The sequence below is a fragment of the Netta rufina genome (genome assembly GCF_964035555.1).
Source record: "Netta rufina genome assembly, chromosome: 2".
NCBI classification, from domain to species: Eukaryota; Metazoa; Chordata; class Aves; order Anseriformes; family Anatidae; genus Netta; species Netta rufina.
Genome location: NC_140124.1, coordinates 118,133,981 through 118,154,016, shown reverse-complemented (window position 1 = coordinate 118,154,016; position 20,036 = coordinate 118,133,981). Strand labels below are relative to the sequence as shown.

The following is a 20,036-nucleotide window of genomic DNA, read 5'->3' as shown; positions in this document are numbered from 1 at the left end:
ACCATGACAGTGCTTCAGCACAAGAAGAAATCCGGTCTGAGCCTTTATTTGGAATCATATTTTGTAGAAGTCACTCTGAAAAGGAAACGTGGTCTCTGGCAATCCAGGCTCTCAAACTAACAGAGAAGTATTAAATTTAGCATATTACTTTTTTTTCTTTTTTCAAATGGAAAAACATTTTATCTAAAACCAGGTCCTGTGCCTGTTTGAAAAATGATCTTTTTTTTTTTTTTTTTCTTTTTGTGAGGAACAACACTTCTGTTCCTTTCTGTTTTCCTCCCGTGTTCCTGATAGCATTGATTTCGTAGCAGATTTTTGGACTTTTTTTTCTTTTTTTTTTTTTTTTCTGTGAGTTACTGCCTGGCATCCAGGCTTGACACAAGGTTTGTTGTTATGACAGGGGATGCGTCCACTGTACATCTAACAGAGGGTTTGTAGGATATACAGTAATAAGGGTAATAAGGGAATGTGCAATTTAGCAAACAGCTTTGAGGTGCATACTTGATGAGGTGTACAATTTTTAGCTTGGGAAGCATACTTCCAAGGTTAAACGAGAAATACTAAGATTTTTGGACTTCTGCTAACCTGCGGTAAATTATGGCAGAGTTGTATTTCTCTGTACAAATATGTAAATAGTCAAGATGGTGTAAATTCTTCCTGCAGTCACTATCATCTGTAGGTCAATGAGATAGTTATGCAAAGATCTAACCTAGGGAGAGGGCCTTTTTCTTTACCTCAAGAGACCTTTTAAATCCTCTCCTACCATGTATCTGTTACACTTCTGAACTTCAGAAATGTGTTTGCATATAAATGTTTCCAGGTGTTTGAACTTCAGCTGCATTAAAAAAATATGACACCTTTTGTAGCTTGTGTTCTTTGAAACATTCCAACTCAAGTTTTGTAAAAGCAATACTTTGTAGAATTTCTTTGCCCTTTGATAGAGCAGTTATTCATGGATTCTAGGTAAGAAATAGTATGTGCGTTTGGAATTGTATGGTTTGCATACTAGTGATGATTTCTTTAAAACAAAAACTCCCTAGTAAACTGTCTGCAATTTTTCTATAACAGGAAATGGCAAGTGATGAGCTGAAAGAAATGCGCAAAAATCTGACCAAAGAAGCTATCAGAGAGCACCAGATGGCTAAAACAGGAGGTACCCAAACTGATCTGTTTACATGTGGCAAGTGTAAAAAGAAGAACTGTACGTATACCCAGGTACGTGGCTATTGAGACTGTTCATTTTCCTTCTTCAAAGCTGAAATCCTGTACATCTAAACATTGTCAGAGAAAAGTTTTAATTACAAAATGAACATTTAACAAAATACTAACAAATTACAAAATACATGGAGACTGTTGGATCTACTTAGATGTTTTTACACGAAGAATGTTTTTTCTATTAATTTACTAAAGATTTTATTTAAATCTAAGCTGAGTATTTATATAGACTGAAATGCCAGTTTCTTTGCAATCCTGTTTTTTTGCTAATTCTTCTGATTACATTTAATAATCTGGTTTTATATGGATGAGAACTAATTTGCTGGTTGTAATGTATAAACATTTTTTTCTAAGAGAGGAAGTGAATACATGTATATAACCTGCCATTTGACTAATTTTAGGCACTGATTTACAGTTGTTCCTGCAACCTTTTTCTATTTTAATATATGCACAAGAAGTGCTTTAATCTGCTTAGCAGTGCTGCAGGGTGTGTAATTTTGATTACAGGATCAGCTATGTTTATAATTTAGTATTTTATGTTAGTTGCTTTAAACAAAGCTGTGTTTTTATCGGGAGACTTTTAAGCCTTTGTATCTGTAAATATATGTAAAGTTGAACTGCTTTACTGCAGTTTTTTGTCCTAGAAGTATATGAACAGTTTTGATGTTGAAATAGGTATTTTAGTGCTTCTAAATCTGTTAAAACGTAAGTTTATGATCACTTTGCAGTCCAAACAAACAAAAAGTCTTCAATGGGTACAAAAAAAGTTAACTCATGTTCTTAATCCAAATGTATTTACTTAATGTTACACTTTGATTTTAAACCTTTGCATTGAACACATGCTAACAAAAGTTGAACGTACTAATTTTCCTTTTCTGCTCTGGCTCTTGCCTTTGCTAAAGGTTCAAACACGCAGTGCTGATGAACCTATGACAACATTTGTTGTCTGTAATGAATGTGGAAACAGATGGAAGGTAAGACTATTAGACTGTTCTGCATATCTGATAGTAGACAGCCAGGCTGTGCTAATTTTCTGTTTTACAGTAAATGACAGCTGAGTTTCTATTGACTTGTGGTAGTTTCTTAATTCATTAATGGTATTATATGTTGATATTGTGAAATAGTGTTAGGTTGGAAAACTGACTGAAGGTGTTGAGAACACACCTGGTTAGCTGGGGGTGGCTAAAAAATCAGGATATTGACTTAGACCTTGTGACATTTAGGTACTAAGCATTGCCATACAGAAAAGTGGCAAGTTAGTCACTGTGTTTTCCCATTCTTCACCCAAAGATATTCCTACTGTTTTTAATCTCTGTTGATGGGTGGGTTTGATGGGTGGAATAGGCCTTTTTGCACCTTGTGTTGCTTTTTCCTTGTATTTTCTACTCTGAAAAGAATGAGGATAAAAAAGAGAGAACTGCTGCCATATTCCTGTGTCAGATTAAGTGTAGGACAGTGATAATTTGCTTTAATTTTTTTTTTTTTTTTTTAAGATTGGGAAATGGGGATTATAAAACAAACAACAACAAAATCAAAAACCTTCTCAGGAGCAATAGTGGTCCAATCAAGTGGCAAAATACGTTATTGGAATGAAAGCCTTTAAAATTTAGTACTTAAGATGTGAAGGCTTGCAATACAAAGCAAGACGTCTTCATTTTTTAAGTCTATATTAAGAAGGCTGCAGCTCCGCAGAACCACGTTGCATAGCATACATTAAGATTATGGCTTAAAAAAATCTTTTATGCATCTTCTTTTATGCATCTTGTTACTGAATACAGTTCAAATCTGTGCTCTGAGATATCTAAATAATTTATGAAGCTTAGAAGTTGTTTGAGGCATCACGTAGAAAAAGTGCATTTGTCCTTAAAACCCTTTGTAAGGTGGCAGCTATGGAAGTCTCTGTAAAATGCTTGAGTGAAGGAATGTTTGTATTATATAAGCAAATGCTTTAACGAGTAATTTCCATATCCTAACTATGGATATGTAACAGTCATATTACTGTTTCTTCTTGCAAGGATTTAGAAATAAGCTGTGTGAAGACCTTATAAAGTTTCTTTTCTTTTGACAGTTCTGTTAGAAGAAGAAATTGTCAAGACATCTGGACCAGTATGAAAGTGGATTTTGTAATTAGCTTTAAAACTAGGCTAAGCATCTAGCTTCCTGCAAATGAGTTGTTTTTCTTTTTCTTATTTCTTTTTCTTTTTTTTTTTTTTTTCAAAGCAGCATACATGCCTGAATTTAGCCTTTGGTTTGACACAACCAACATTTCCTTAAATGCCTTCCTATAGCTAATAGTCGGTAGGGCCAGGTTGCTCAACTGTAATGGTGAATGTTAAAATATTTTTTCATTTTTATAAGTAAGTTCACATTAAAATTCTATCAATTAAAAATTTTGGTAATCAGTCTGTGTTTTTTTTTTTTTCCCTATGTGAATGATGTACTTACTGTGTGTGTGTGTGTGTACGTATATTATATATATTACATTCTGAAGCATACACCTTCTTCCGATACGTATTTTACCTCTCCACATTTGCTTGGTTGTAAGATTGGAATTTACTTTTTGCTGCTGTATTCACTAATTTTGCAAAGAGTCAAGGTACCTGACTGAATTTAATTATGTTGAACCTGCTTGCTAACTAAATCTCTGGTGTGTACATACCAGTTCTTAACTTGGACTAAATTTGTGGTCATGGGTTTTGGACCTTTATTAATGGATGCAGTAACCTCTTTTGTGATGATTGGTTAAGCTTGTTTATGCAACCAGCTTTGATCAATGCAATTTATTTTATTGCCCAAAGCATGTATTTTAGATGTTATCAGTAGGTATTATTTCTAGGAATATCTTAAAATAGTCAGTTAAATCTGATTTGGTTGTTCACTTTTCCTTATTGTGCTCGAAAACCAACTTTGCTTTACACGTTGTATATAAGCAAAACCATTTTGTTGTGGCCTGTCCTGCTGACACCAAGCTGACCAATTCATGACAAGACAAAATGGCTGGGAAATTAATATTAAATTCACGTCATATGAATGGCATTCATTTTGTTCATGAACTGAATTTTGAGATGTTGAATATCTGATGTAAATCGTAGACCTGCAGGCAAGAATAAATTTTTAAAACTACAACCTTTTCCATATGTGGGATGATAGAAAAACTGGTTTGCTACAGCCTGCTTTTTAACAGTGCAGGAGGTTAGAAGTACTTTCAGATGCACTCTCCACAAGAACACGTCAACGTCTTTAGAAGAGATGGAGATCTCACGCTGTACCTAGGGCTACGTTATCTCATTTATCAAAGCCTGGGGCTGAGGAGGTCCATCCTGACAGTATATATAGGACTTGTGGGGAAGGGTGGGGAGAGTACGTGCAGTCCCTGGAGAATAAATTCATTGACTGTAAAGGAAACAAATGAATTTTTTGGCGGGTGGTTTTTGCATGATGGAGGTAGTCTTAACACGAGATTAAAATAGTGTGACAACACCCGAGCTTTGCGGGACTCTAAGTGTTTGGTAAATACTTCATAGAGCAAACTTTTCCAGTCAGTTCGTTCAAGGAAGAAAAAGTGGCTTTTCTGTTGAAAGGAAAAATGTTTAAAATAAAGTTTAGTTATGGATCTAAACATTTTTTTAGGCAGAACATTGTTCAGCATTTCAAAGTTTCTTCCATAATTTTGTATAAAAATGTTTAATTGAACTTATTTGATAACCCTTCCTTAATTTGGAAAACATTTATTTTTCTATTAGCAGAATGGGTTTATTTTCAGCCTATGTGTAGATCCTTTGGCAAGAATGCTTCTTCGGAAGTTACTTAGATGCATAATTGATTATTTAAAAAAAAAGAAATATTGTTTAAGAGAGCAGCAAACTAATCACAGCTGTTTGATATGAGTACTTTGGACAGTGCTGTGTTTGGGTGCATTTGTAAAGAAACAAGTCTAAAAAATTATGATAAAAAAGATTGCAAATTGGATGATGAGACCTAAATTTCTGTTTCTGTTCAAAGCAAAATACATATGTTATATATGTATATATTATATATATATATGTTCAAAAATATATAAAGGACAGGCAGAAATTGGTTTGCATGATCTTCCTCATGCTGCTTGCCCTTTAATCTTCATGCACATCGGTGACAGGCAAGAAAATTCCTATTTGAGGAAAATACGGTAATTGTCTGTCTGTACTTACCAAATTACATCTGGACTTTATTAAAAGAGTTAGAACTGCAATATTGTTTTCTTCGTTGTAGGTGTATCCAGCAGGAGTTCAAATAAAATGTTTGTTTCACCTGATGTTACCTTACAGCCATGGTAGCAGCTTCACCCCTCACTTTGCAGTAAAGAGGACAGTTTCTTTCTTGCAGGAGAAGGGTGAAGTCCAAGAAGTAGATCCAAAAGAAACCATAGGTGCCTAAAATCCCTTCTTGCTTCATTTTGTTTACCGGAGTCCAAAAATGAACATGCTCAGCAGTGAGCTTTGGATGCACATCTGTGCAACAGGTGCTTCACTTCTCCCAGGCTTATTCCTCTTAAAGGTGGTGTGAGAAAAGGTATTTAAGAAGTGCCATCTTTGTGTTCTTGTTTGAAAGGCTTTAGGTTCCTGCTGCTCAGAAAACACTTCTGGCTTCTGGATCCTTAGCTGGAAGGTATCTCCTCACACATAATCCTGTTAACACGCACAGGAGAATGTTGGGGTTTAAAATTATTTTGTCCTGACCATCTTTTTGATGTGTCTTCTGTTTTGGTAGATCATCACTGCTCTTGACTTATTTATTTATTTTTTTTAGACGATTTATAAAGATTTGGGATAAGCATAGAAAATGTGGGATTAGTATAGAAAATCTTTTATTATTGTCATGATACTGATACCATTTAAGGCAGAATACTTGTGTGTGCTCTGTTTAGAGCAACCTTGTTTGAAGATGACATTGAGATAGATGATCACTGATCGCTTTCTGTTTCAGCTATTCTTTTTAATCAGGAAGAATGCATAACGTTTGTGATCAGTTTTAATCTATATAGTAGAATGTTTTGGGCTCTGTTTTTTTTTTTTTTTTTTTTTCTTCTCATTTGTATTGTGCTAATTACTTTGGAATGTAAAGGTCAGTGCAAAGCACAATACGCTGGCTGAAGGAGCCCATACAATTTTAATACTACTTAGCAGGCTCATGGAAAGAGCAGTCTTTAACAGTATGCGTGTTCAGTGGGAGCTACTGGTTTGTAAAGAGCAGACATTGAAGAAAATAGCAGTGGACTGGAAAGTTGCTACAGCTTAATGATATCCTGCAGTTAGGTAAATGCCAAGGCAAGCCAGCCACGCTTATTTTCAAGCTAGGATAAATCGACTTTGTGGTGTTTTTACTTTATGAATTATAAATAATATCTTGCGTCAATATCATTGTTTTCTCCTCCAAGTCCTAGAACAGCATCTCCACTGTAACATTTCAGTGTAATTCACATTTGCCCTGAGAAAAGTTTGTGCGTAATTAGCAAGTACAAAGTAATGAAATGCAGTTAAAAAATCTGTCTTACGCTGGTGGGTTTTTGTTTTGCCTTTTTTTCCCCCTTCAATTAAATCCAACATTAAACATCCTCGGAATAATGTGGTTTATTGGGGGGGGGGTTGTGTATTTTTTGAGATCTTCTCAGGATACCTGGGGACAAGCATTGTGCCACTGATGTAGAGTGAAAGCTTGAATCTAAAACAAAGGATAAATGTTGAAGATTTTTAAGGAAAGATGGGCATTTTAAACATCAGATGTTGTAATGCAAAAGTAGTGCTTAGGTGTTATGGCACATGGAAAGTAAGTTTAGAAATCACTGCTTTTAATGGTCTGATGTTAGCCATAGAACTGCCCAAGCCAATATAGCTTTGTCTCCTCTTTAATTTCAGTGTATCTCTTTCTTGCAGGATAATAGAATATATTGTCTGCTGTAAAGCATGAGTGTTCAGTCTGTCTTCCAGCTCTTAATGAGGTATCTTTGCAGGGAAGAGAGATAAGTTAAAAGAAACTGTATCATCCATCTCATGAAATGATACACTTTGAACTTTTTCTGATGTGTGTGTGTCTGATCTTTCCAGCAAGCAGAATTTGACCTAGTTAAACTTACTTTGTCAGCTTAGAGCAGTCTCACCCGACCTGATTAAAAGAGCAGCTATGGCATCCTCAGTTTGACTGCAGGCTCCCGTGAATGCTGCCTTACCAACAGGTCTTGTTTGATCTTTTGTTGAAGTTACTGCCTGTCGTGTAATATTTTCCATAAACCAAGAGTGTACTGTTCGTGCTTTGGGGGTATGTCTACTACAAAGTCAGCTGAGATGACCAATGTCCAAACATGAAGCAGTCACAATCCCTAACTGGACCATAACAAGGCCCTGTCCAACCTGGTCTAGTGGCAGGAGGGTGTGAGCAAGGTGACCTTTCGGGTCCCTTCCAACCATTCTGTGATTCTGTGATATGATTCATGTCCTCAGTAGTAGTATACAGAAGGAATTCAACCTTTTTTGTTGCTCTCAGGGTGTATTATTTTTCTCTATATTTCTAAATGGTGTGTTGAAAACTGTTTTGGTTTTGGAAGATGATAGAAACCAGTTCATAGCTGTTGTTAACTTACCTTGTATCAGATCTCCTCCTGTGATGCTATGCAATGAGAAAGCTCCTTACTATTTGTTTGATACTGCAAATGCACTAAGGGAAGATCATGTCTCCTGGCTAGAGTATTAAGGAAACAAATGGATCTCCTAAATTCTGCCTTATTTGGTTCTAGAACCAAATTGCCCAAATTCTAGAATTTGCCCAATTTGGTTCATTTGAATAAATGTGTGGGTAAAGCTACAGTTTAATGGAAGTCCACTGTAAGCCCCAAAGTTTAATACAGTGGAATTGTAGTGGATCATGTAATTTAAAATGAAGAATTTACGAGAATAACAGATCTTCAAACGGATTGTGCAGATTCAGCTTACTTTCTTCCTACTGCTTCCTGTGATTACTAATTTTGAGATAGGACTGGAAATCAAGTGCAATGCTTTGGGGATACTGTAATGAATGGAGTTTATTAGTGGACGGAGATGTTGCTTTTCTTTTGGACAGTCTGAAATAGTGCTGTGGAACAGGATAGTGCCGGCTTCCTTCTTTTCTCAATGTAATGTACAAATATCTGTTATATAAACCATAGAAGCTCTGTCAGCTAACAGGACAATTTAATATGTACAAAACCAAGATGATTGATACCACCATCCTTTCAGGAACAAATAGTGAAATGCTTTTTACATCCCTACAGAAGGAAGATAAATATGTGAGAATTGTGCTTTATTTGAGAATTTAAATGCCCAGACTCTTCTTCCTCTTAATTAAATAATTTAACTTTATAAACATGAACAATATGAACTTAAAAATGCTTTCAGCAGACTCTAGTAATAAAATAACATTTTTTCAGCAAAAGGTTTTATAGGCATCATTATTTCAACCATTAGCTTCCATAAACTTGAGATTGCCATACTGATTTCCACTATCACATTGTATGCACCTTAAATATACCAAGGGAAGTGGTGTGTACCTGTGCCAGGCACAATTCATAGAGGTTGTGAAATGCAGTTTAGTGTAACCCAGATTTTGCCAGTACAACTGTTTTTACTTTGGTCACAGTGAGGATGGGGGCAACTGATTTGGCTTTCAAGAAAATTCTGGCACTCCACTTAAAAATTAGTTTTCATGCTCAGTTGGCATTTGTACTTCAGATACACATTATAAGAGATCTGTGTGTGAGTTGCATGCTGCATTGTAAAAATACTGGGTTCTTTTTTTTTTTTTTTTTTTTTAACGTTAACATCTTCTCTTCATTCTCTTTTCCAAAGTAATACTTGATTTGATCAGAAACTGCAGTAAGCTGATTGTGTCAGAGCCCTGTGTGGGTTTCAAACATTCAGTCTGTAGTAAAACTTGCCTGAGTTATTTTCAGGTAAATATCCGATCAATACTAAATTCCCTGTTGATTGGTATAGCCCAGAGTCCCATTGTTTTAAAATAAATACATTTAAGAAAAAAATCCTATGCTTCGATGGATTTTTCAGATAAGGACCGAAGCAAGTCCTTATAAATAGCAGAGTTCATAAACCGTGGGTAGGAGTCTCTGTGCATTAAGGTATAAATTTGAAGCTGTGCGTCATCGAAGGTGTGTTGTGAGGGTTCCAGCATATTTCGGTTAATAACTTCCCTTACTCTCGAGTCCAGACTGACCTGCATATTAAAATAAAAAGTCATGTAAATAATAGTGGTGTACAGTAGCTGATTTTGCTTTTTTTTTTTTGTGTTGTTCTATTGGCTTGAAAAAGCAAGTATTTTGAATAGCTTCAGGTGGTGTCCTTCCAGAGTCTAAGGACTGTTAAATATACTTACAGTAAAAATGACTGCTCAAATTTGGCAGTAGTAACCTGCTGAGTATGTGGTTAGAGAAACTTTCTCACTGGAGCAACCTTACTTTGAATAGCACTGCCTGCAATCCCGTTGTTACTAAAACCTGAGAGACTGGTAGGCTATTCCCAGCCCAGCATCCTGCTCCGTAGTAGAGAGGCTCTGTAATGTTTTGTGACAGTTTGTTTCCTCGGGAAGTAGCGCTTTTGGAAAGAGACTGAATTTGGAGTAAGCAGGATGACGCAGACGGAAGCTGTAACCTGGGAAGCTGTTGCTTAATCAAATTCCTATGTTAAAAAGCAGAATGAATTGATGTGGACTGAAAGTATGGTTACATAATGATTCCAAGCACCACTTTTATGCTGTATTTTTTTTCCTGCAAGTACTAGAAGGTAGAAAGATGCTAACATTACTGGAAAGCACCGTCTAGATTTAAACATTATTTTTATACGTACAGCTTGCACCACAAATAATGGAGTGTATGAATTTTTTAGGAAAATAGAAGGGTTTAAAATTCCAGCATACTTCTAGGATTATATTCAAACCGTGAACTGAGATGTCTTTGAAATTTGACATGCTTGTTAGCAGCAAGGAGACAAGTAGGTTTGAAATTTCAAGAAGCTGGAGGCTTTGTTCTGTGCTGTACTTTGTCAGCTGCTCTTTGTGCTTTGCAATCATGCAAGTTGAACATATTGCACAAGAGCAGTTTGTGCTGTGCAAGCAACACTTTCTTTGTGGTTACTTTGCTTTTGGAGACCCAATCTCCACACACACAGACACACACCAAACAAAATCCATGCTGATTTGTCCAACAGATAAAACTTAAGGATAAAATCTTCATCTGTACATTAGTTATGCATCAAACTAAATCCTTCACATCAGCACATCAAGGGAGCATAGGAAGTGTGTTCTTCTAGCCAAAAAGAAAGTAGTACTGAAAGTAGTACTGACTCTCACCTCAAGGTTTGCCTTTTAGCCCTAGATCTCTCCTTGTTAGCAGTGAAATGTGGGAGCACAGGGAAAGAAGAGTTATTCCTGGGTATTTTTGTGGCTTTAAACACGTTAGAATTAACTGTGCAAAATGGCATCAAAGAATGTATTAGGGAAAGTAATATACCTCTTTTGGAGAAAGGATAGAAATGTAATCTTCATAAATTAGCCTTGCTTTTTCTTCAATGACACTTTTGTTGGACTCCTGTTTCAGTTCCTCACAGGCCATCCAGAAAAGCATGTTTTCTTCACTGAATTCTGTTCGTAGAAATTCACGGAAAGCATTTCGGCCGGCTGGCGTAAACATCAGCTTGTCAAATGATTGAGCCCAGGCATTTACTTCTTCAAGAGTAGGAGCAGGGCTGGAGGAAGGAGGAGAGGAGGGCAAGAAGAGAGAAATGAGTGATTGTTGCTTTCAACGCTTTTCATCTGGCAGGAGGCATCTGCCATCGCGATGGAACAAAAATGCAAGGCTCACGTGCCTCTGAATTCTGCACTGCAGCTACCTAGGTGTAAACTCCAGTAAACATATTTATAAGATGCTTTTTTCTCTCAAAAGCTCAGATGAAGATGATCACCTGTACTTTGCAGAAATTGCACTTTACTGCTCTAAGTAATTGCAGTAAAAAAGTGCCTCAGCAACAATTAAGCTTTTTTTCTTTTTTTTTTTAATTCCTAATAGTTCCTGTGGAATTATTGTTAAAATTCAATGAAAATATTTAAAAAGTAAGAATCCAAATACTATAAAAGACACGGTCTGTTACAACTTCAGCGGGGCTCCTGTCTGTTTGCCTAACTGGTAAGAGACAATTACCTGATTCTCAAGAGGATCTGAGCTCCCCTTTGTATTTATTCCTTTTTTTAAGGCTGAGAGCTAGTAGTTAGCTTCGGTGTGTATTTTCTGGGTGGGAAAAGGATGTATTTAAAAAATATTTCAGGAAAAAAAAAAAAGGAATCTGTAATTACTATGCTTTTTTATTGTTGTACTGTGAGAGTTGGGATTTGTTTATATACTGCATATAAATAAGGTAAAAAATTATAGATCAGACCTCTGGTTCTTTAGGGGGCAAGAGACAGATGACTTGCAAATTCAGCTCAAATGACAAATGGATAATAGTAGTTAGTTGCACATGTCAGGGGATTCACTTGATTTAGCGTGGTTTGGGTTTGTTTCATTTTTAGTTTGACAGAACACTTCAGAAAGACCATACCTTTCCTCGCAGTTTGGAATACCCTCTGCTTGGAGTTCATGGGATGTTCTCCTTGTTCTCTCCTCCTCTTGATTTCTAACAGTAAGACTGCAAGGTAGCAATTAATTTGTCAGTTTTATAGAGGGAAAGAATGAACATACAGCAGATGCTTCTCTAATATTTAAAAAAATAAAAAATCAGCTAAAAGAACAGAAGCTAACTGTAGCCACAGTACTCATAATTATACTCTGATGCTAGCTCTGCTGTTGTGTAAACCTGCAAACTTAGAACTGTGCAATATCATATCACATATAGCATTGTGTAGAAAGTGTACGTACACACAAGGAGCCTTTAATAGCTACAAAATCTCTCTGTACTCCATTGAGGTTTATTATGCTGTGTTGATTGTGTGCTTGATGCAGTGTTCTCACATGAGTTACACTTGATGCAGTGGTTTTATGCAAGCTAAACTTCAAGCTTGCTTGTTTGTTTGTTTTTCTTTTTGCACCCTGGCTATTTTTTATATCCATAGGGCATGATGAGTGCCGAGATTCTGGTTTAAAGTGGTGACACCGCATTACTCAAGAAAGCCTGAATTCAGGAGCTGGAGCTGAAGCTCTAAGCAAGGTAGATCCTTCTGTATGCCTTGTTGAAAGAGCAAGCATCCTTCAGAGATCACATGTAGACACAGCCACGTTGTGTGGTTATGAACTGCAGCATTAAGTAAATGCTAGTATATGCATCCAAATTTGAGGCCTGTAGACAAACAGCAGATCATTGTTAAATATCTTTTTGACTATGTTTGACTGGAAATGAGTATTAGCTTGTTTGTAGCATTAAAAGAAAAAAAATTGTGCTGCAGTCACTAGTGATCACTGAGAATTTTTAATGACCCTTGGAAGGGTAGGTGTCAACTCCAGCTGCTTTTCTCAAAGGTCAATATAAGTAAGTAGTTAGTTGTTTAAAAAAAAAAAATCCTTTTAGAGTTCTTTTGATACTGAATTTCAGCATATGAATGTTTCCTTTTAGCACATGGGGACTGTACTCTAGATTACCATAGTTTAGTGAGAAATACAGGTGCGCACACATACGTTCATATAATCTGTAAAACTGCTTGGAGTTTGTCAAGAAGCAAAGTCCCAGTGAATTACAGACAGTACCTTATATGAAACAAATCCCTCAGCTGAAATAAAGCAGTACAGTTGTTACAAATTCTAGGAAAATAACAAACTCCGTTCCTTCATTTGTATTTTACTTCAATGTAAATGTTGTGACAGTTTTGATGTCTTAATCCCTAAGAATCTCATTTACCCCTAGCAAGGCTTTTTGTTAAACCAGCTGATTCTTATTTCCATTCTTCCTTTTAAGCTCATGGCTCTGTCTTATTTGCAGCCTTACTATTTACTGCTTACTCCTTCTCTTGCTCTCTCCAGTGGTAGTCCATAATCTCCATAATTATGGAGGATGGAGAATTGTAACATTTTAAGGTTTGAGAAGAGTGGCTGGAGGCTTGACAATAGGGGAGAGAGGTGTTATTTCTCTTTGCCAAGGTGTGCGTTGAAGAGGTAGCAAAACTTTCCTGTTGTGAAGTTTGAGAGCAGGCATGGTGCCTACTGCAAACACATTTTTCTGCAACATCTGAACCATACATTCAAACCAATGAACTATTTGATTTCGCTTTTTCAGAAAAGAAAACAAGTAGTTAAAGAATGTTAGTGCTCTGTTCTCTTTGGGACTACGGGATTCAGACTTTTACTAAGTACCAGTAGTGTTGGCCTTTTTAATTTGAGAAGTGGTATATTGTGCATTCCTCACACACATACACAAGAATTTATGTGCTTGTCAGAGTTATTAATCTGAAGGAGCCATCAGATCCGATGGAAAGGATTTCAGTTTTCATAGGATAATGCGCAGAAGGGTAGAAAGATGAAATGAAGTTTCCTTAAGAGAACACGCCATGTCTCACAAAGTACCCCTGCAGGCTGGCCGACTTCCCAGAAATGTACAGGTAAACATAGCAAAGAGACTAAACGTGCAATGCTGCATCTTCTCAGGTTTTGGAAGAGTGACGGACTGCGGGCTTGAGTTTTAACTGTAGTGCGAACACAGGCTGTGAGAATCTGGCTGAGAGACTTGTTTCACCATTTTTTCTTTCTATGTCTACTATTAGGAGTATGCTGAATATTGGATGTTCTGCAACTCAGCTGCATGACTCATGCAGACTGTTATTTTTGCTCCTATTCATAATTTTTCTGCTCAAAGCACTTGAGCTATTTTGAGGAAAGGCTTTATGAATAGGAAATAAAAATAGCTTAATTACGGTTTGTTTTGCATTTCTTGCTACTAGAAAACAATTGTTCTACAAGAAATCACAAATTATTTTAAAGCTAAAACAAGCTGCTCTGTTTTGGAGCTTGTATTGGTTTCCCAGATGATTCTGAAATGCAAATAGGAATTTTAAGCATCATGAAATTTGGGTAATTTAACACACTCTGAGTAAATTGCTTTCTCTGAATTGTTTGAATAGTGGGATGCACAGATAATGAGCATTCTCAAGAATATCAGGTAAGACATTAAAAAAAGCAGTTTAGCAACAATTTAAAAGATGGAATGCAATTTTTATGCACTCTGATTTGACAGATTTTTTTTTTTCTTTTATAGAAAGATGCTTGTATGTGTAACATGCAGCTCCAACCTGAGCCACTTGAGATGGCACTGGACAGTTGTTCAGATGACACTGGTATTTGTATAGCGAGGCTTTAACATAGGTACCACTCTGCGAGGTAACAAACTCCAATCCTGACCAGGCACAGTAATTACCTCTCTCTAAACGTTACCTTAGTTTACCTCAATGCACCTGCTGAAAAGCTTTGTCGAATCAGAGCCAGAGTACTTGACATCTTGCAAAAAACGAAGCTTTTTGACCCTACAAGATATTCACTGTTTGCATTAAGGCAGAGTTGGGTCTGTATAACTTCTGATAAGCTGAGTACCAACAGCAGAGGAATGATGAGCCTGCTCTGCCCTTACTGCTCATGTTCTTCTCTAAAGCATTTACTTCTAACTGCTGGTACATGTGTGTAAGGGGGAAGTAATGGTGAATAGATTCCCTGTCTGGCCAGGCAGGTTGTTTTATGACTTCTACCCTTCACCTCAGTGCCAGGTTTACTTGCTCTGAAGTGCTTATGTGGTGGATAGTGTGTTTATAAGAAGCATTCAGCTTGCTGTCAGTGTTTTGGCTGAACTCCTATGGATGTTTAAGACTTGTCTTTATTTCAGTGCAACTTCTGGTCTCAGCCATTAATAATGGGCCCAAACAGAAACAGAACTGAGTGCAGCAAGCTTTACTTGAAATTTGAATGGAATCAGCTGGATCTGGAGGAGCTGATATGAGAGAGAAAGTGAACAAATCATTACTTTAAGGAATCAAGTGATTCCTTTTCCTCTCTTGCTGTGCTTCCTTGATTAATTTTCCTGTTCAACATCTTGCAGTGGGAGTTCTTTGGAATTGTGTTCTGCCTCATCCTTATTTAATAATGCATGCAGTGTTTTTAAAGTCTCTAATCCCAAGGGTTAAATTCATACGAATTGTAGGTGCCATGGGTTGACGCTGCTAATTAATGACAACAGATCTGTTGGAATGGACACTTGGTTATTAGTTTCCTGACTAATGAATTCTTACACCTACTCCTAACTCCCTTTAATACAGTCTATGCTGCTCCTAAGTCCCAATCCTAAATCCAAAACTATTACATATTCTGGAATTGCTTTCAGTTTTTACTGAGAGCCCAGGTGAAGCTCGAGGCTGAGAAGTACACAGCGGTGGCAACAGGTGTAATGGCAGAGTAAAACTTCAAGGCGTAAGGTGTTGAGAAACAAGTGAAAGATGGTTTAAAAACTGGCGGTGACTGAGGATCACTGGTATTATTCAAAAACGTGGTCAGATGATTCTTATAACTAGTATAAGCAGTGAAGTATTCATTTAGAATGTGATATACCAGGTAAGAACTGCCAGTTCAAGGAGAAGGCTAAGAACAAGCAGCAGAAAAAAACAGATACAAGGAAATTAAAAAAAAAAAAAAAAAAAAAAAAAAGTGTGTGTGTGTGTGTTCGATTTTTCATTCTGTTTCCAAAAAAACGTTAAAAAAGCAAGATATATCCTCACACATGCAGTTACGTAGGGATTGGTTAAGCTTGTCCTATTCCTTCAGCTGTTCAGGTGTTGCAAGCTCTGACCTTAAGTTGGACAACAGAAAGGGAGTGCTTTTTGGAGCCACGGGCTGAGATGCAAGCCATTTGGTACCATAGCATTAGCAGAGTACGCATTTTAAAGTGCAGAGCTGTGATATAACCAGGCTTTTGGACATCACCATAACTATTTACCTAATACATGATTTTTTTTGCTCCTTTTTATTTTTTTTTTTTTAAATAAAAATAGATCTGATTTCAATAAGTGCTGCTTTTGGTACTGCATAAAATGGCACTGAGAATATAATTTCTGTGTGTTAAAGGCATACTAGCCATATAGCTCCCTTTTTGCATAACTGGAGTTGTGTAGAAATGCTTTAGAGGAAGGTATCTATTTAGGTATGAAATCCTGATAAACAGAATGGCAATTTTGTCTAGGGGTGAATAGCTATATAGGTAGAAATCGAATCAGAGCTGGATGCTCTCCAGCAGAAGTATGCAGAGTGAGGATCAGGAGGATTTCTAAAAGGAGGCATGTAAGAGTACTTTACAGAGCCCTTAATACCCATAGGAAAAAACACTTTTTTTACTGCTACATTGTTGTGGTGTTTTCTTAAAACTTCAGCTGAACGTGTTAGCTGAGCTTCATTAAAAGGGGGGTCACTTCCATGTGTATAGGTGTGCACCTGCAAAGCCTAGAGGAAGGCTAAGGCAAGAACTAAAATATCTTTTAAAATGCTTTCTTACTCTGATCTCTTCTGATGATACTTTACAGAGTTTTTACATAAATATCCATTATTTCAGTGGGAAAAAATGCACTACAGCAGAAGGCTGTGTCTAGTACTAGCGCACAGTCATCTCTCTCACGGTCCCAGCCCTGCCGAATTTCCCAGGTGTTTTGTTTAGCTTATGCTGTCCTACACGCTGCCTGTTACCTCCCTCCCCTGCTACTCCGTTCCCCAGAGGCTTGAATAAGAGCGTGTAGTACCATGAGCAGCTGCAGCAGCAGCACCAACAAAAGCAGCAGGCGTTGGACCCTCGATTGCCCGTGCTGTGCTGAGCCTGTGCAGCGCCCGGGGTCTCCTGGGTTGTGGACATCTGCCGCTTGCGCATCTCCATCCGCTCCGATCCCATGGGCTGCAAGACAAAAAGAGAAGGGGAAAGTAAGACACGTGTTTTTATTTTATTTTGCTTTTGTTACAAAAACCTTACCAAGAACTACGGAAAGCCACAGCTTCAAAAGAACCAAGAAGCTAAATGCTTCCTTTTATTCGCTATCAAATCTCCGAGGTGTTGAGTCCTGTGGAAAATTCACGCGTTTCATTGAAGTGCTGTGATGGAAGGCAAGGGGCCAATGAGTTCTGCACACAAATGGGAATACAAATGAGAATAGGGAGCCTAGGAGCATGCTGGTGAAGTGAGGTGTGTCTGTTCTTGGAGAGCCACAGCTCTCAGGGCACTGGCATACAAGCCTAGTGGTTGCAAGGGATTTCCTGAGGTTTTTGACTTGCAAGGTTGATTCTTGGATCCATAGCTAGCCACCCTACTGTAGCAAGATCTCCCTTTGCAGGTAGGTTTTTTCAGGTTGCTGAACCTTGTGAGGCTGTGATGATTGTAGGGGAACTAAAATCAGTTGCTACAGATGTTAGTTGTATGTTGGTAATTTAATATCACACTTGAAACACAATCTGATGAGCTGAACACCAGACAGTTAGAACTTGCCTTCCTCTCTAAAATGTTCAGTAAAGTTTAGGAAGTAGTGTTGTAACTTGGAGGGAGGATGCGGGGACATTGTCACAGGCTTCAGAAGTGCCAGAAGTAAGTGGATTTATTTTAGCAGAGTGCAGCACTAAATTCTGCTGGATTTTTTTTTTTTCCTGCTGAATTTGTTTTTCTATTATAGAGCTTAATAGTTTTTATTTTGTTTTTATGAGAACCACCCACTCTCCCAAGGGAAAGACGTATGACATGCTGAGTAGAAGATGCTCCAGTTTTGCAGGAGAAATAAAACATAAGAACGATGCAGATAGAAATGATAACCAATTTGGTAACTCCGCAGGCCTGTTCTCACAAGCAATTCCTAAATGACCAGAAACAGAAAATCAGAAAAAGGACATAGCTTCCAAAAAACTCAGGACATTTTTCATTTCAAAATGTGGAAACATAAATGTGAAATGCAGAGTACACCTGTAAATTCAGATTTCTTTCCTTTGGAGTTTTATAATATTAAAATAATAAGTATTAATTCCTTTCCAGATACCTATCTTTTTTAAAAAAATAATGCATTTTTGTATTTCAGTTAGAAAGTAAAGAACTATAAAGCATTGTTGGGATGATACTATATCTAACAGCATTTCAGGCTTTCTTGGACATTAAACAATTATTAATTATTAGAAAAGCATAATTTGGAATTAAATGTATGCTGTCTATATAGCCTAATCCAGCCACTCTTTCTCTTGAGATGTTTTATGTGGATAGTTCATAAATTCATCTCTCTAATCCATTTTACAATTGAACTGACAGTGGTTCCTGTTTGCTTTTTTCCAAGCAGAAAGGTAAAAGATGGTGGAAATAGGAGGAATCCACTCTTCCTCCCCACTTCACCCCACTACGACTTAGTTAAACAAAACTCTTTCTGGATCCACTGTTGCCATCTCAGGTTCTTCTTCAGAATTGTCCTTTGACATCTTTGATGAAGTAGCTGTACAGCCCAGTCGTGTTGTGCTCTTTGGTTTACTTCTGAATCATTCCCCTAACTTGAAAGTTTTCTGGCACTACACATTTTTATGAATGTTCAGCACTGCATGACTTCTCACACAACTTACAGAAAGGGAAGGATTGAGCAAAATAAATTCAACACTTTTTTTTTTTCAGATCGAGTTACGCGTTTTCGTTTTTATTTGGCAGATGTAGACCAACTTTCTCATTGAATAGGCAAGTAGTTTTTGGTCACTTATGTGGTGAAGACTTGTTTTGAAAGATACTTGTAGCAGATAAAGCATGTTTTTGTGATAGCAGAGCTGGGTTAGCGTAACATATATAAGAGGACTGTTGGCTTAAAGACAGCCCAAGCTTTTATTACAGAGTTTTTCAACGATTTTCTACCACAGGAAATGCAGGCTTGTTGACAGCCATACTGCACATATGATAGAGGTTTGGGGTGGATCACAAACTAAACAGGATGTGACTTTCTGAGGTGTATTAGCAGGAATAGTGTTCAGATACAGAAAGTACTTTACTCCTCTGTGTAAACTTACTCCTTGTGAGCATCACATGCCAAGAAAGACAGAGCGAGTAGGGTACGCAAGATGTTTAGGAAGCACAACTTACATGGAGAAATTGTAGGAGTTAGGGTTGTTAACCTAGAAAAGCAAACCAAGAAGCATGTTGATCTTCTGATCAAGAAAAGGTTGTTATTGCTCCCTATTCCTTTCAGAGATAAATAATGGGTTAGCCTGGAATAAATAAAATCTAGGCTAGATTTTATAGAGTAGCAAGGTAGACAACTTTTTTTTATTACAAAGTTGAAGAAACTCCTTTGGCAAATAAAGTTAAGACCTGTGAGACAAAAAAATACATCAGGCTGGCCCAAGTCACAGGACGGGCAATGAGTAAGTGACCCATCCAGCACCACTGTCCTGTGTTTTGTTTTTTTTTAATGTAGCTTTGGTTCTAAGCCAAAATATAGTCAAGCACATTGTTATCTATAATCACCCACTGGAACCCAACTCCCTTTGGCCACATAGTAAAGATAAAAAAGATTAAAAAAAAAAAAAATCATGTTTGCACCACAGTTTGTTGCAAATGGATATTCCAGTTGTGATCGTGCTGAGACCGTGTACTGCCAAACATGAACCTCAACATGCTGTAAGACAGACCCTGCTCCAAGCTATGTCAGTGCCATGCATCTAGTCAGGATATGTACTTGTTTTCTGAATTTCTTTGCCTTTTTATTTTTTTAAAAGATGATTATAAAAAAAAAAAAAGTAACAAAAATGCTGCAATTTTACAGCCATGTGTGGTGATATAAGAAGTTTACCAAGA

At 37.1% G+C, this 20,036-nt stretch overlaps 2 protein-coding genes across 3 annotated transcripts in view; one reads left to right on the top strand and one right to left on the bottom strand.

The window, feature by feature from the left end:
- LOC311207238 (transcription elongation factor A protein 1) overlaps positions 1-3,574 on the top strand; it is a 49,766-nt gene extending 46,192 nt beyond the window's left edge. The window contains exons 8-10 of one of the 2 annotated variants that reach the window (XM_084283197.1): positions 1,069-1,215; positions 2,118-2,189; positions 3,284-3,574. In XM_084283197.1, coding sequence (XP_084139323.1) covers positions 1,069-1,215; positions 2,118-2,189; positions 3,284-3,292 — 228 coding nt within the window. In that variant the 3' untranslated portion in view covers positions 3,293-3,574. The remainder of the gene's footprint in view (positions 1-1,068; positions 1,216-2,117; positions 2,190-3,283) is intronic. The other variant, XM_084283199.1, reaches the window with a different exon arrangement.
- A 5,687-nt stretch (positions 3,575-9,261) lies between these two features.
- The window catches only part of RGS20 (regulator of G protein signaling 20), a gene marked incomplete at both ends in the record, with an annotated part of 45,487 nt that continues 34,712 nt past the window's right edge, over positions 9,262-20,036 (bottom strand). The window contains 4 exons of the mRNA XM_084283260.1: positions 9,262-9,450; positions 10,742-10,976; positions 11,826-11,912; positions 16,981-17,129. Of these exons, the coding sequence (XP_084139386.1) occupies positions 9,262-9,450; positions 10,742-10,976; positions 11,826-11,912; positions 16,981-17,129 (660 nt within the window). The remainder of the gene's footprint in view (positions 9,451-10,741; positions 10,977-11,825; positions 11,913-16,980; positions 17,130-20,036) is intronic.